Source organism: Epinephelus lanceolatus, chromosome 7 (assembly GCF_041903045.1).
Source record: "Epinephelus lanceolatus isolate andai-2023 chromosome 7, ASM4190304v1, whole genome shotgun sequence".
In the NCBI taxonomy this organism is placed as follows: Eukaryota; Metazoa; Chordata; class Actinopteri; order Perciformes; family Serranidae; genus Epinephelus; species Epinephelus lanceolatus.
Genome location: NC_135740.1, coordinates 39,264,876 through 39,275,658, shown reverse-complemented (window position 1 = coordinate 39,275,658; position 10,783 = coordinate 39,264,876). Strand labels below are relative to the sequence as shown.

At 39.8% G+C, this 10,783-nt stretch overlaps 1 protein-coding gene across 2 annotated transcripts; it reads left to right on the top strand.

The window, feature by feature from the left end:
- On the top strand, positions 1–4,001 carry ccna2 (cyclin A2). Of its 2 annotated transcripts, XM_033632459.2 has the most exons (9): positions 1–135; positions 248–695; positions 1,384–1,642; positions 1,803–1,909; positions 2,073–2,296; positions 2,400–2,604; positions 2,709–2,822; positions 3,211–3,344; positions 3,449–4,001. In XM_033632459.2, exons 2-9 carry the CDS (start codon positions 474–476, stop codon positions 3,498–3,500), a joined length of 1,317 nt encoding a protein of 438 aa, XP_033488350.1. In that variant the 5' UTR covers positions 1–135; positions 248–473; the 3' UTR covers positions 3,501–4,001. The 2 variants fall into 2 exon arrangements, with proteins under 2 accessions (XP_033488350.1, XP_033488349.1); XM_033632458.2 differs by having other exon boundaries at positions 63–695.
- Positions 4,002–10,783: the final 6,782 nt, after the last annotated feature.

Genomic DNA, 10,783 nt, shown 5'->3' with positions numbered 1-10,783 from the left:
TGATGCGTCACCGCCGGTGGAGCCTGTGATTGGTCCATTTCAATCCTCGCGGGCTACTTGAACTGAGAGAAAGCAACATCTTGATCTCTGCATGTTTCTGTGTAAATGGACCGAGGCTAGCTGGCTTGCGTGCAGGTTGGTAGTAAACTCCGCAACTCACGAGTATGGCGACTTAATAACACCTTTAACCTTTCTGTAGATTTATACCGCCATCTTTGCTTTTGTGTTTGTCTGCTGTTTATTTTAGTACCGCAGTTCCAAGAGTCGTTGCCATCTCAACTGCTTAGCTTTGACTGTAAGCGATTCCTCCTCAGCAAGCTAGCCGCTAATGCTAGCCTCCATATAAACGTCCATAACTTATGTGATCATTTCAAACTCGTCTTTAATATATCTTGTTTGCACGAGAGCGCACTCGAGCTGTAGTGTCCAAGTAGAGCGAGAGAAGACGGGTTTTTGTGTGTGTGAGGGGAAACATGTCAGGAGCTAACAGAGGACAGGGAAGCGCGGCTAGTGAGATTCACAACCAAGAGAATATGCTGTCAAGACTGAGAGGCTCGCTGAAAGCCCGAGCTGCTGCTGCTTCAAACGAGAACCAAGAAAACCTTCCACCGAAACAAGCGGCCAACAGAACCGTCCTGGGAGCCCTGCAGACCAACCAGCGGAGCAAAACCCAGAACCAGCGCGGCACCAAGCAGGTCAGTTACATAGCTCGGCTAGCTCGAGCTAGTGTTTGCTAACGATGACTGTAACGAAGCTGGGTGCTATTGTAGTTTTTGGAGGCAACTCCTTTCAGCTACCTTGTTGCCAGCAAACGTAACTCTCATGTCGGTACTCACTGCCATTGATAACCTTCTTTATTAATGTTTTAAAACTTGCCTATGTATTTAAATGTAGCTATAAATGTAGCTACCTCTGTTACCCAGATTGTCCGCCATTTTAATATCACCATCAGTGCTACACTTTATACATTCACTGCAGTATTCAGCGGCTTTAAACACTCCAGACATGTGTAGTGATTTATTGTTTTAATTTTCTGCTTTGTGCATGTGTTCTCCCGCCTTCCCTAGTGACAGACACAATTTAGGTATTGCATCAAACACCCAAAACTACTGACATCTTAAATGCAGGTTTCTAAAATGGAATGCAAACAGATTAAAGTGTTAAATGTAACTCTCGCGCCTTAATTACTTTTAATACAAAATAAACTGCCTCTTTGTTTCCCCACAAGGTACCACTTTGCTCTATCCCCATGCTTAGTTTCTTGAACACATGAACATTTAATTGTATTGTTTGTGTAATATTGGGAACTATAATTGTCATATGGGGTGTTTTCTTTTTGCTTTACTGCAAAACAAATGAATAGACCCTGTTTTCTGCTTCCAGGAGTCATCGCAGCCCCTGTCCTGCAAAAATGAAGATTTTGGCAGAACCTGCTCAGAGAAACCCTCAGCCAAGCAGCCCTCGTTCCAGATCCACGTGGACGAGCCCGATGGAGCCTGCACCAAGAAGCCACAGCAGGTGGTCGAAGCTGTCAAATCCAAGCCCATCCCTGAAGATTCTCCCCTCACAATCAATGCTGTGGCACGGCTCCGACAGCCCCTGGCCACCATCGACATGCCATCAGCAATGGATGTCAGCTTTGGTGGGTTGTGAATACGTGATTCATAACACAAAAAATGACAAATCGCCTTTTTAATTTTGTTAATTTACAATCTCAAGCTTTTATTCTTTCTAGAAACTGTAGATGAAGACTATAATTTCTTTAATGAGGTAACTGTGCTAAATAACCTTTTGTTGCTCAGACTCTCCCATGGACATGTCTGTGGTTGAAGGAGAGGAAAAACAAGTCAATGTAAATGAGGTCCCAGAATATGCTGCTGAAATCCACGCCTACCTGAAGGAGATGGAGGTGAGAAATTCAGTGAAATACTAACTGCACCTTGCCTCTAAAATTCTTTCAGCTGTGTCATGCAGGTTATAACATTACTTCATATTGGCTTTTTAGAAATGCATTAATCTGAATGTTGTCTGCATGTAGATTTCTTCAGTAACGTACTTTTGATGGGCCACAGGTAAAAACCAGGCCGAAAGCAGGCTACATGAAGAAGCAGCCTGACATCACCAACAGCATGAGGGCCATTCTGGTGGACTGGCTGGTTGAGGTCGGAGAAGAGTACAAGCTCCAGAATGAGACACTTTATCTGGCTGTAAACTACATCGATCGCTTCCTCTCTTCCATGTCTGTCCTGAGGGGGAAGCTTCAGCTGGTCGGGACTGCTGCCATGCTGTTGGCTTCGTATGTAGCCAAGATTTATATTCAGTCTGTTCAGCTTATAATGCATATGTTAGAACCTGCCTTTCCTTCTGTGTAAACTGACCATTTAAATGTTCACATGCAGGAAATTTGAAGAGATCTACCCCCCTGAGGTGGCAGAGTTTGTTTACATCACAGACGACACCTACACCAAGAAGCAAGTGTTGAGAATGGAGCATCTGGTGCTTAAAGTGCTCTCCTTTGATCTGGCAGCACCAACCATTAACCAGTTTCTCACCCAGTACTTCCTCCACCATTCGGTTAACAAACAGGTGGAGAGCCTGGCAATGGTGAGCTTGTAGGACAGTGTTTATACATTTGGTTATGCCATGTGGACACTTGTATCAACATTTTATGGCAAAGATCTATAACTAATCTTTTTTTTTTTTTATAGTACCTTGGGGAGCTCAGTCTTGTTGATTCAGATCCCTTTTTGAAGTACCTCCCATCACAGACAGCTGCAGCGGCCTACGTCTTGGCCAACAACACAGTGACTGGTGGCTCATGGGTAAGTCTGAGGGGGAATAGACCTGAAATTGAGCCATTTTGCATTTTAAATATCCAATGTTTGTGCAAGCTTCTGTCAAAGCCTTACATGGTGTCTGCAGGGCCTTAAAATCTTAATGCTCTAATTCAGTTTCATAAATATTGGGCTTAAAGTATTCAATATTTTAAAATATTTTTGCCAGTACCACATACTTGCCTTTGTACTAACCTGCAACGCTTGGATTTTTTGTCCAAAAATCACTCAAACTTTATGCTTTCAGACCCTTTCAAGATAATAAATTTAATGTCTGAAACTTGTAGACAACAGTCCAGTTTCCCCTGAATTGCAAACGGTGGGCTTCTGTGATGTGTGCAAACAAGCATATTGACTCCAGTCGTTTCCTCCTCAGCCCAAGTCCTTGACGGAGATGTCTGGCTACTCCCTAGAAGATCTGATGCCATGCGTCGAAGATCTGCACCGCACATACCTCAGTGCTCCTCAGCATGCGCAGCAGTCTGTTCGGGAGAAGTACAAGGGCCCCAAGTAAGTAGGCTGCTACTAAACTTTAATTATTAGTAGCTTTGCATTGACTTCATGTGACATTTCTGCAATCTGGCATACATGTACTGAAACAGTTTCTTTTCCAGGTACTCTGAAGTTTCCCTCATCGATGCTCCGGCTAAACTGCTGCTGAACTAACATCCTCCCCCTCTCCCCTTGTCCATGTAGAGTTTTGTACACCTGTCGGTCTATTTTTTTTAAAAAAATTTTTGTCACGATTTCAAAGGACATGGTCTGCTCTTCTTGGAGTAGCACAATGTTTAGAGTTTTTTTTAAAAAGGTATTTTTATATGCTTAATCCTGACATTCATACCAGACGCTACAGTTGTTGGTTGATCAAGCAATTTTAATGTTGACTTTTAATCACAGACAAAATCACCACCCTGTACATTCTGCTTTGAGCTACAGTGTTTCAAACTCTAACAGACCTGTGAACATACTCAATCCCAGAACCTGTTTTGAAAAGGTTGAATCAAGCAGTTATTGTTGCTGACCTCATGGGATGCAGATTAAAGTACATTTTGTCTGTAATGGAGTCAGCTGTCTCATTACACTGGTGTCTTTTGAAGTTAACAGCTTTTAAAAGCACCATCTGCACTGTAAAATATGGCTCTTGTAAATAAAATTCATTTAAAGTAAGACTTCATGTTTCCATTTTATGGTCACATTGGACTCTTGGGGGCAGCAGAGGACCAGTTTTGGTTCTTCATGGTTTCTCCACATTACATGAGTGTTTGGAAACTTAAATTTTAACATAGCAGTGATTCTGTTAAGGTCTGGAAATCATAGTAAATGTGCACAAAATCTCTACTTGCCTAGAAGGGTTAAATAGGGTCTTGATTGAGCTTAGTTTAAGTTTCATGCCTGTGATGGATTATTGATCTAAAGTGCCTCACCTTATGTGCATCTAATTACCCTGGCATATGAGGCTATAAATCTAAGCTGTTGCTGAACACTGAAGGCTAAACTGTTCTATTGACGCGAAGGGATAGTGAATTATGAAGGTAATTTGCTCAAGTATTAAAGTAACAGGCTTTAGAACTGGTTCGTTTTCTGACATTACATTGTTAAAACCTGACTGGTAATTTAATTTATGGAATATATATCTTTCTTTAGTAATTTAGTTTTAGCCTTGATGCTCAGTGCAGAGGATTCACTGTCTGCTAGCTAGGGCCGCAGCTAACAATTTTCACAATCAATTTGTTAATTTAATGATTTATTAATTGTTTGGTCTATAAAATCTCAAAATTTTGTAAAATGGTAGCAGTGTTTCCCAAAGCTCAAGATGTCATCCTTAAATGTCCTGTTTTGCTCACAACCCAAAGATTCAGTTTGTCAGAGGGGTAAAGAAACAAATATTTAATTTAAGAAGCTGGAATCAGAATTGTGACTTTAAAAAGTACTAAATCATCAAATTAGTTGGTGATTAATTTAATAATTGACAGCTAATTAATTAAACTTTGCAGGTCTATTGCTAGCTAGCTGTCACTGTATCCTGGACCACAATGGGAAGTGCAAATTCATTTTAAAAGTGGCCATTTAACCAAGATTTCGCGGCATGGATGAAACTGGTACAAGGCAATGAGGGTCTGAGTACTTTATTCAAACAGCTTTTCAAAACTTGGCATAATGGAATACCAGTCAGTGGGAGCAGGAAACAAAATTGCCCAGAAAACCTGCCAATGAATGCAAGATATTGCACAAAAGTCTTGTTTTATGTTACAAACATCAGAACATACTGTCATGGAAAACCTGGAAAAGTCATGACATTTCAAAATCACATTTTCTAATATTGGAAAAGTCATGGAATTGTGACAGGTATCTTCCATGGATAACCTGCCATGTCTCATAATGGCAAATTTATTTTCTGCCACTGACGTAATGTTGCTCTAATATGTATAGATGTGTGACTTTTACTATTATGTACGCTTCTTTATTCTCTCCCTCCATGTCAGATGGTTGTATATATTAAATAGAATTTGAATCTGATATATTTAAAAAGAACACTGCACAAGTTTGTAAAAAAAAACACAAAAAAATAAACATCTTTTAACATGGGTCCTTGAAAAGTTTTGAAATGTAATACATGAAAATGTGTGGGAACCCTGTACAGTTAACATTTGGGGAAACCGTGTCCTTTTCTGAGTAGCTGATGGCGGATCATGTTTTATTTTAATTTGAGTGGCATTTAAAAAGTCTTAAACCTAACTCGCTTTAAGCTGCAGGAACCATGAAAATACTGAAATATGAACAAGGAATTTAAAATTGATATTCATATTTTTCAATGAAATCTTTGCAGTAGCATATTAATTAACATATTACCTGAAGTTAATTGTTACCAAAAGTAAAAATACTGAATGAGTAGTCAGTATGATTCTGAAAAGTATGAGTATGCAGAGAAATGGAAGTATAAAGACATGCATGGTAAACAAAGGTTTCTCTCATTTGTTAGCATGTAATTATCAATCAGGTCGATAACATGATAGGACTGATTTTTTTTTTTTTTTTTTCATCTCATTCATCAGTGCTTTGGTTTTCCTCAGTGAAAGTGAAGTAAAAGCAGCCAGTGGCGTTGAAGGCATCTCTCCCTCTCCCCCTCTCTCCCTCCCTCTCTCTCTCTAATGATAAATTGGGAGGCTGGCTTTGTGCGAGGAGTCTGACAGGAGAGGGGAAGCACAGCCCAGCTGCAGAAAGCTTTCCACCATTTCATCTCAGGAGAATGGACAGCTCAGACCAGGTTTGCCTTGCCCCTGGAAACACATACTTGTGACTAACTGGAGGGATAAACCATGGGAAGAGATGGGAATTCTATAACATAGCCTCAATCAGCTGGATACCTGTTTGAACAATGGCTCCTGCAGCTACAGCACAGCATCTGTGTAACCCCTGAGAAGATCCAAGTGTGGGAAAAGAGCTGTTTTTGTACTGGAAGAGGTGGGAAAGGGAAGGCGGGTTGCTGCCTAACCCCATGCCTGCCCCCAGAAAATTTCTGGTGGCGTCCACCTCACTGCCCCTGGCACTGGGCTGGGGCTGGAACCTGAGCTTGTACGTGGGGATGCTCATCGGACTCCTCATGCTCATGCTGCTTCTTCTCTGGATGCTCCTCAAGCAGCTGAGTAACTCGGTGGGGAAATCCATGCTGCAGCCCGGTCGCTCTTTCAGGCAGCCTTGCTTGGAGCAGAGGTTTCAGCACGTGTTGTGAAAAATGGGGACAAATTCTGCCACTGCCAGGACTGAGGCTTGTTGGAGTGTTTTACAGATTCATGTAAGAAAATGACTTTAAAAACTGATTTGTTTTGGACTCAAGTGCTTATACTCCCTCTCAAAATAATAAAACCTGCTTATGTTTGTACTTATAGAAACCACTGTCTGTTCTTTTTAACAGCTTTCTATGTTTCAATTACATGATCTCCCTGACATGCACGAAACAGGCCATCGTATCTGTATTATTCTGAGTAATTAACACTGTTGTTCTTATGCAACAGCTATTTCTTTTCATCCCTCACAGCAGAGCTCAAACATCTAAATCACCGCGTAAAAGCACAAGCCAAGATTAAATCTGCATCTTGATTCATGCTGATTAAAGCAATGCATTCAGGAGGGCAATTTGCACTCCTCTCATCTCATTGGTGGACTGGGAAGAGGGATATTGAGGATATGCCGCCAGTGAAGAATATGAAAGGAGCCGTGTGCCACTGGGTGTCTCAACCCCTGTGTCCATGTCAGGGGGCAAAGTTAATGAGACCCTTGAGGCAAAAGGATAATATCAACTAGAGGACCCCACAGGCGTAGTACTACTACTCAGGTATTTATAAGAGGTTACAAAATACACATGCAGGGGTGTTTGACCCTTCTCACTCAGCATACTTGGTAACTTTGAGTCTTTTAATTTTATTTTTCTTCAGTCATTAGTCAGGTGGCCAGGCTGTCTTTGATTGAATAGTCTGAGAGGAATCAATAGGCTGGTAGCCCTGAGGGGAATATGTTAATTACGCCTCGACAGTTGATTTCTTCATAGAGCAGCACAATAACACAAACATGGTTCAGACAGAGTGCTTCTGGATGTGATGCCTCAGCATAGCTAACATTTCCCAGGGGGTGCAAACAGTTTATACAGGGGAGGAAACCATTCACTTTAATCAAAGCTATTAAATTAAATATTCCTTCTCCTCATTTTGTGTGATGTACCTGATCAGTTCATTTGGAGACATCTGGGGTGTTTTTGTACCTTCTGTTTAAAGAACAGTTTGACATGTTGGGAACTTATTTGTTTTCTTGTTGAACGTTAGATAAGAAGATTGATGCCATTCTGAAGCCAGTAGCCATTTTAATTAGTTTAACATAAAGACTGGAAATAGGGGAAACAGCTAGCCTGGCTCTGAAACAAAATCCACCTACCATCATCTGTAAAGCTCGCCATTTTTTAATCCATACAAAAACTGAAGAGTAAACATGTTAGTTTGAGAATTTTGTTAGCTTCAGGCAGAGCTACAAGGCTTTTTCATCTGTGTTTGTGCTAAGCTAACCTGGCTCTGGCTTCAAATTAAGCATTCAGATATGATAGTGGTATCAATCTCATTTAATTCTTGGCAAGAAATCAAAGTGTGTCCACCTACTAGCACCTTTCAAACTCACCAATTAACAATTAATTGTATTTAATCCAACAAAAACTTAAGTATAACATGACAATTTGAGAATTTTGTTAGCTTCACACAGACATAAGATAGCTTTTCCTCCCTTCTCAGCTTTTGTGCTAAGCTAACAAGCTACTGACTCTAGCTTCATATTAAGCATAGATATGATAATATTATCAATCTCATTAAATTTTTGGCATGCAATTAAAGTGTTTTCACCTCCCAGCTTATCTAAATCTCACAATTAACAAGTTCCTTTGTTTAACCCAACAAAAACTAAATTGTAAACATGGCAATTTGAGAATTTTGTTAGCTTCAGACAGCTACCATAGCTTTGTCCACTGTTTTTGTGCTAAGCTAACCAGCTGCTGGCTCTAGCTTCATATTTAGCATACAGATATAAAAGTGGTATCAATCCCATTAATTCTTGGCAAGAAATCAAAGTGTATCCACCTCTCAGCTTATCTATAGCTCGCAATTAACAAGTTACTTTGTTCAATCCAACAAAAACATGACAAAATCAGACACTTTGTTAGCTTCGGACAGCTAGGATAGTTTTTTTCTCTGTGCTAAGCTAACGAGCTGCTGGCTCTAGCTTCATATCTAGCATATGATACGATAGTGGTATCAATCTCATGTAATTCTTGGCAAGAAATAAAGTGTGTCCATCTACTAGCAACTCCGAACCTCACCAATTAACAAACTCTTTCTTAAGCCAACAATAATGTAAGTGTAGACATTTTGTTAGCTTCAGACAGAGCCAGGGTAGCTTTTTCCAGTTTTTGTGCTAAGCTAACTAGCTGCTGTCTCTAGCTTCATATTTAGCATACAGATATGATAATGGTATCAATCTCAACTAATGGGGTATTCCAGGAATGAGTCCTTAAACCTAGAAATAAATTAGCATTTTAGCACTCCTATTTCCCTTGTCTCAAAGTTAATGAGTTTTTAGTTAGATGCCTGAAACAAGTCTGAGGTTAACGCACACAATGTTAACAAACTTTCATGTTTTGTACTGCAACATAAAATACATCAGTAAATACCCTACTAATAAATCGTGAAGCTTTTACATTTTCTTAAAAAAAAAAAAAGGCAGTTGCTAACAAGTGGCTAAATGAGACTACAGAACATCATGGCACTGAACATGGCTTTGCAGCAGCTACAGGTAGCTTTACAGGTGACGTTAGTCGTGCAACAGTGTAGTTGGTTTAAAGCCTGACATTACCTCTGATGATTGCATTGAGACTTTGAAAAACGTAAAAAGGGTGTTTATTTGTTAAGATTATCTCGCTGAATGTAATGTTTGTTTGCCACAGAGCTTATTTTCTGCAATAATCCATTGTCAAAAATCCCATAGGTTTTTTGACAATGGAACCAGAGCAAAGCTAACCTCTGCATCGACCTACCAAACATCATGTCTGGGGCACTCTGAAAACACTTCGCTATCTCCCTACTATTCAAACCAGGGAATCTTTAGAGTTTTCTCACAGGTTATTTCTGACTAATAAGAGTTTCTTCCCTTTAGCAAGAGACCTGCAGATGAGGTCTGATATTGTGGATAGATCCCATGACTGCATGTTTGTCACCTCTGTTGTTGAGCTGAAATTTGTCCTCTGGCGCTGCTTGACCATCTGTGGCTTCTCAAACCTCCTCTAACAGAGACACTGCCATATGTCTCTGAATCCAGCACCCAGCCTAAACATGAAAAGAGTCACAGCTGCCTCTGAGCCAGTATCCTTGGTGTTGCAGATCCCTGCTGAGTCCATCCTGCAGACAGTAGAGGTTAAGAGAAGATGAAAACACCTGATGAGATTTGGTGGTGAGAGAAGGGGGTGAAGAATTTTTCTTTTGAGAACAACAAAAACATGCAATCTTGTATTCTGTGTCCATTTTCTGGACTTCTGGTTACAGACTCTGGTAAAGAAAAGATGAAAACACCTGCTTTGAGATAATAAAATATAAAACAAAGGAACCTGTGCCTCTGTGCAAGAGAGGAGAAAAAGTACAGTACAGGATTTTAGTCTTCTGCTGGCTGTTGATAAGATTTTGAAAATCTTTTTTGTGAAAGGATTAATTGTGAAGGAGCTAAATTGGCATTTTATGTCGTAAATAAGTTGTTTTCAAAGACTCTTGTTCTTCTTTGTTGATGCAGTTTGTTTGGAATAGTTCGCATATGTTGCTGTGACTCTTCAACTTAACACATGAACTAATTTTACATATTAATTCTCATTCACATGTAATATGGCCTCTATGTAAACTATTACAGGTTGCTTTGAAAATGATAGATAGATGATGGATGGATAGATAGAAAATGCTGATTTTCAGCCCTATAAAAATGTTGCTTATTAGCTTTTATGTACAGTAGCTTGGTTTTGTGGCAGTATATTTACAGTGCTGACTATTTCAAATTAAAATTCAGTTTTCGTAGATAAACAGATGCTGTAGCCAAAGATGGATTACCAGCTAGGCAAATACATAGCCTATAGTATGTTGGTATGTGGTGATTTGATCCATTGCACATTTATTTGAGAATATTCAGCACTAAAGGAGAGTATTAAAATTATAGTTTGACATTTGAAAAAAAAGAAGAGCTTACCAGTATATTTGTCTTTTAAAGGTCTGTATGTAAAATTCAGAGCATTAATATAGCCACTTTTTTTTAAAGTAATGGCATCCTGAGAATGAAGTTGCACTCCCTCTATGTGTGTTGAATTCTGAGCTCCTCTGTGGTTTGTTGTTATTATAGGAGCTAAGTCTTATACTTCAAGCTACTGAGATGCTTGACCC

Excerpts from the sequence above, each read along its gene's own strand:
- ccna2 (XM_033632459.2), top strand. The coding sequence starts at position 474 with ATGTCAGGAGCTAACAGAGGACAGGGAAGCGCGGCTAGTGAGATTCAC. Across the intron at positions 1,910-2,072 it reads CCTACCTGAAGGAGATGGAG|GTAAAAACCAGGCCGAAAGC; the intron begins GTGAGAAATTCA and ends GATGGGCCACAG. Across the intron at positions 2,823-3,210 it reads CAGTGACTGGTGGCTCATGG|CCCAAGTCCTTGACGGAGAT; the intron begins GTAAGTCTGAGG and ends TTTCCTCCTCAG.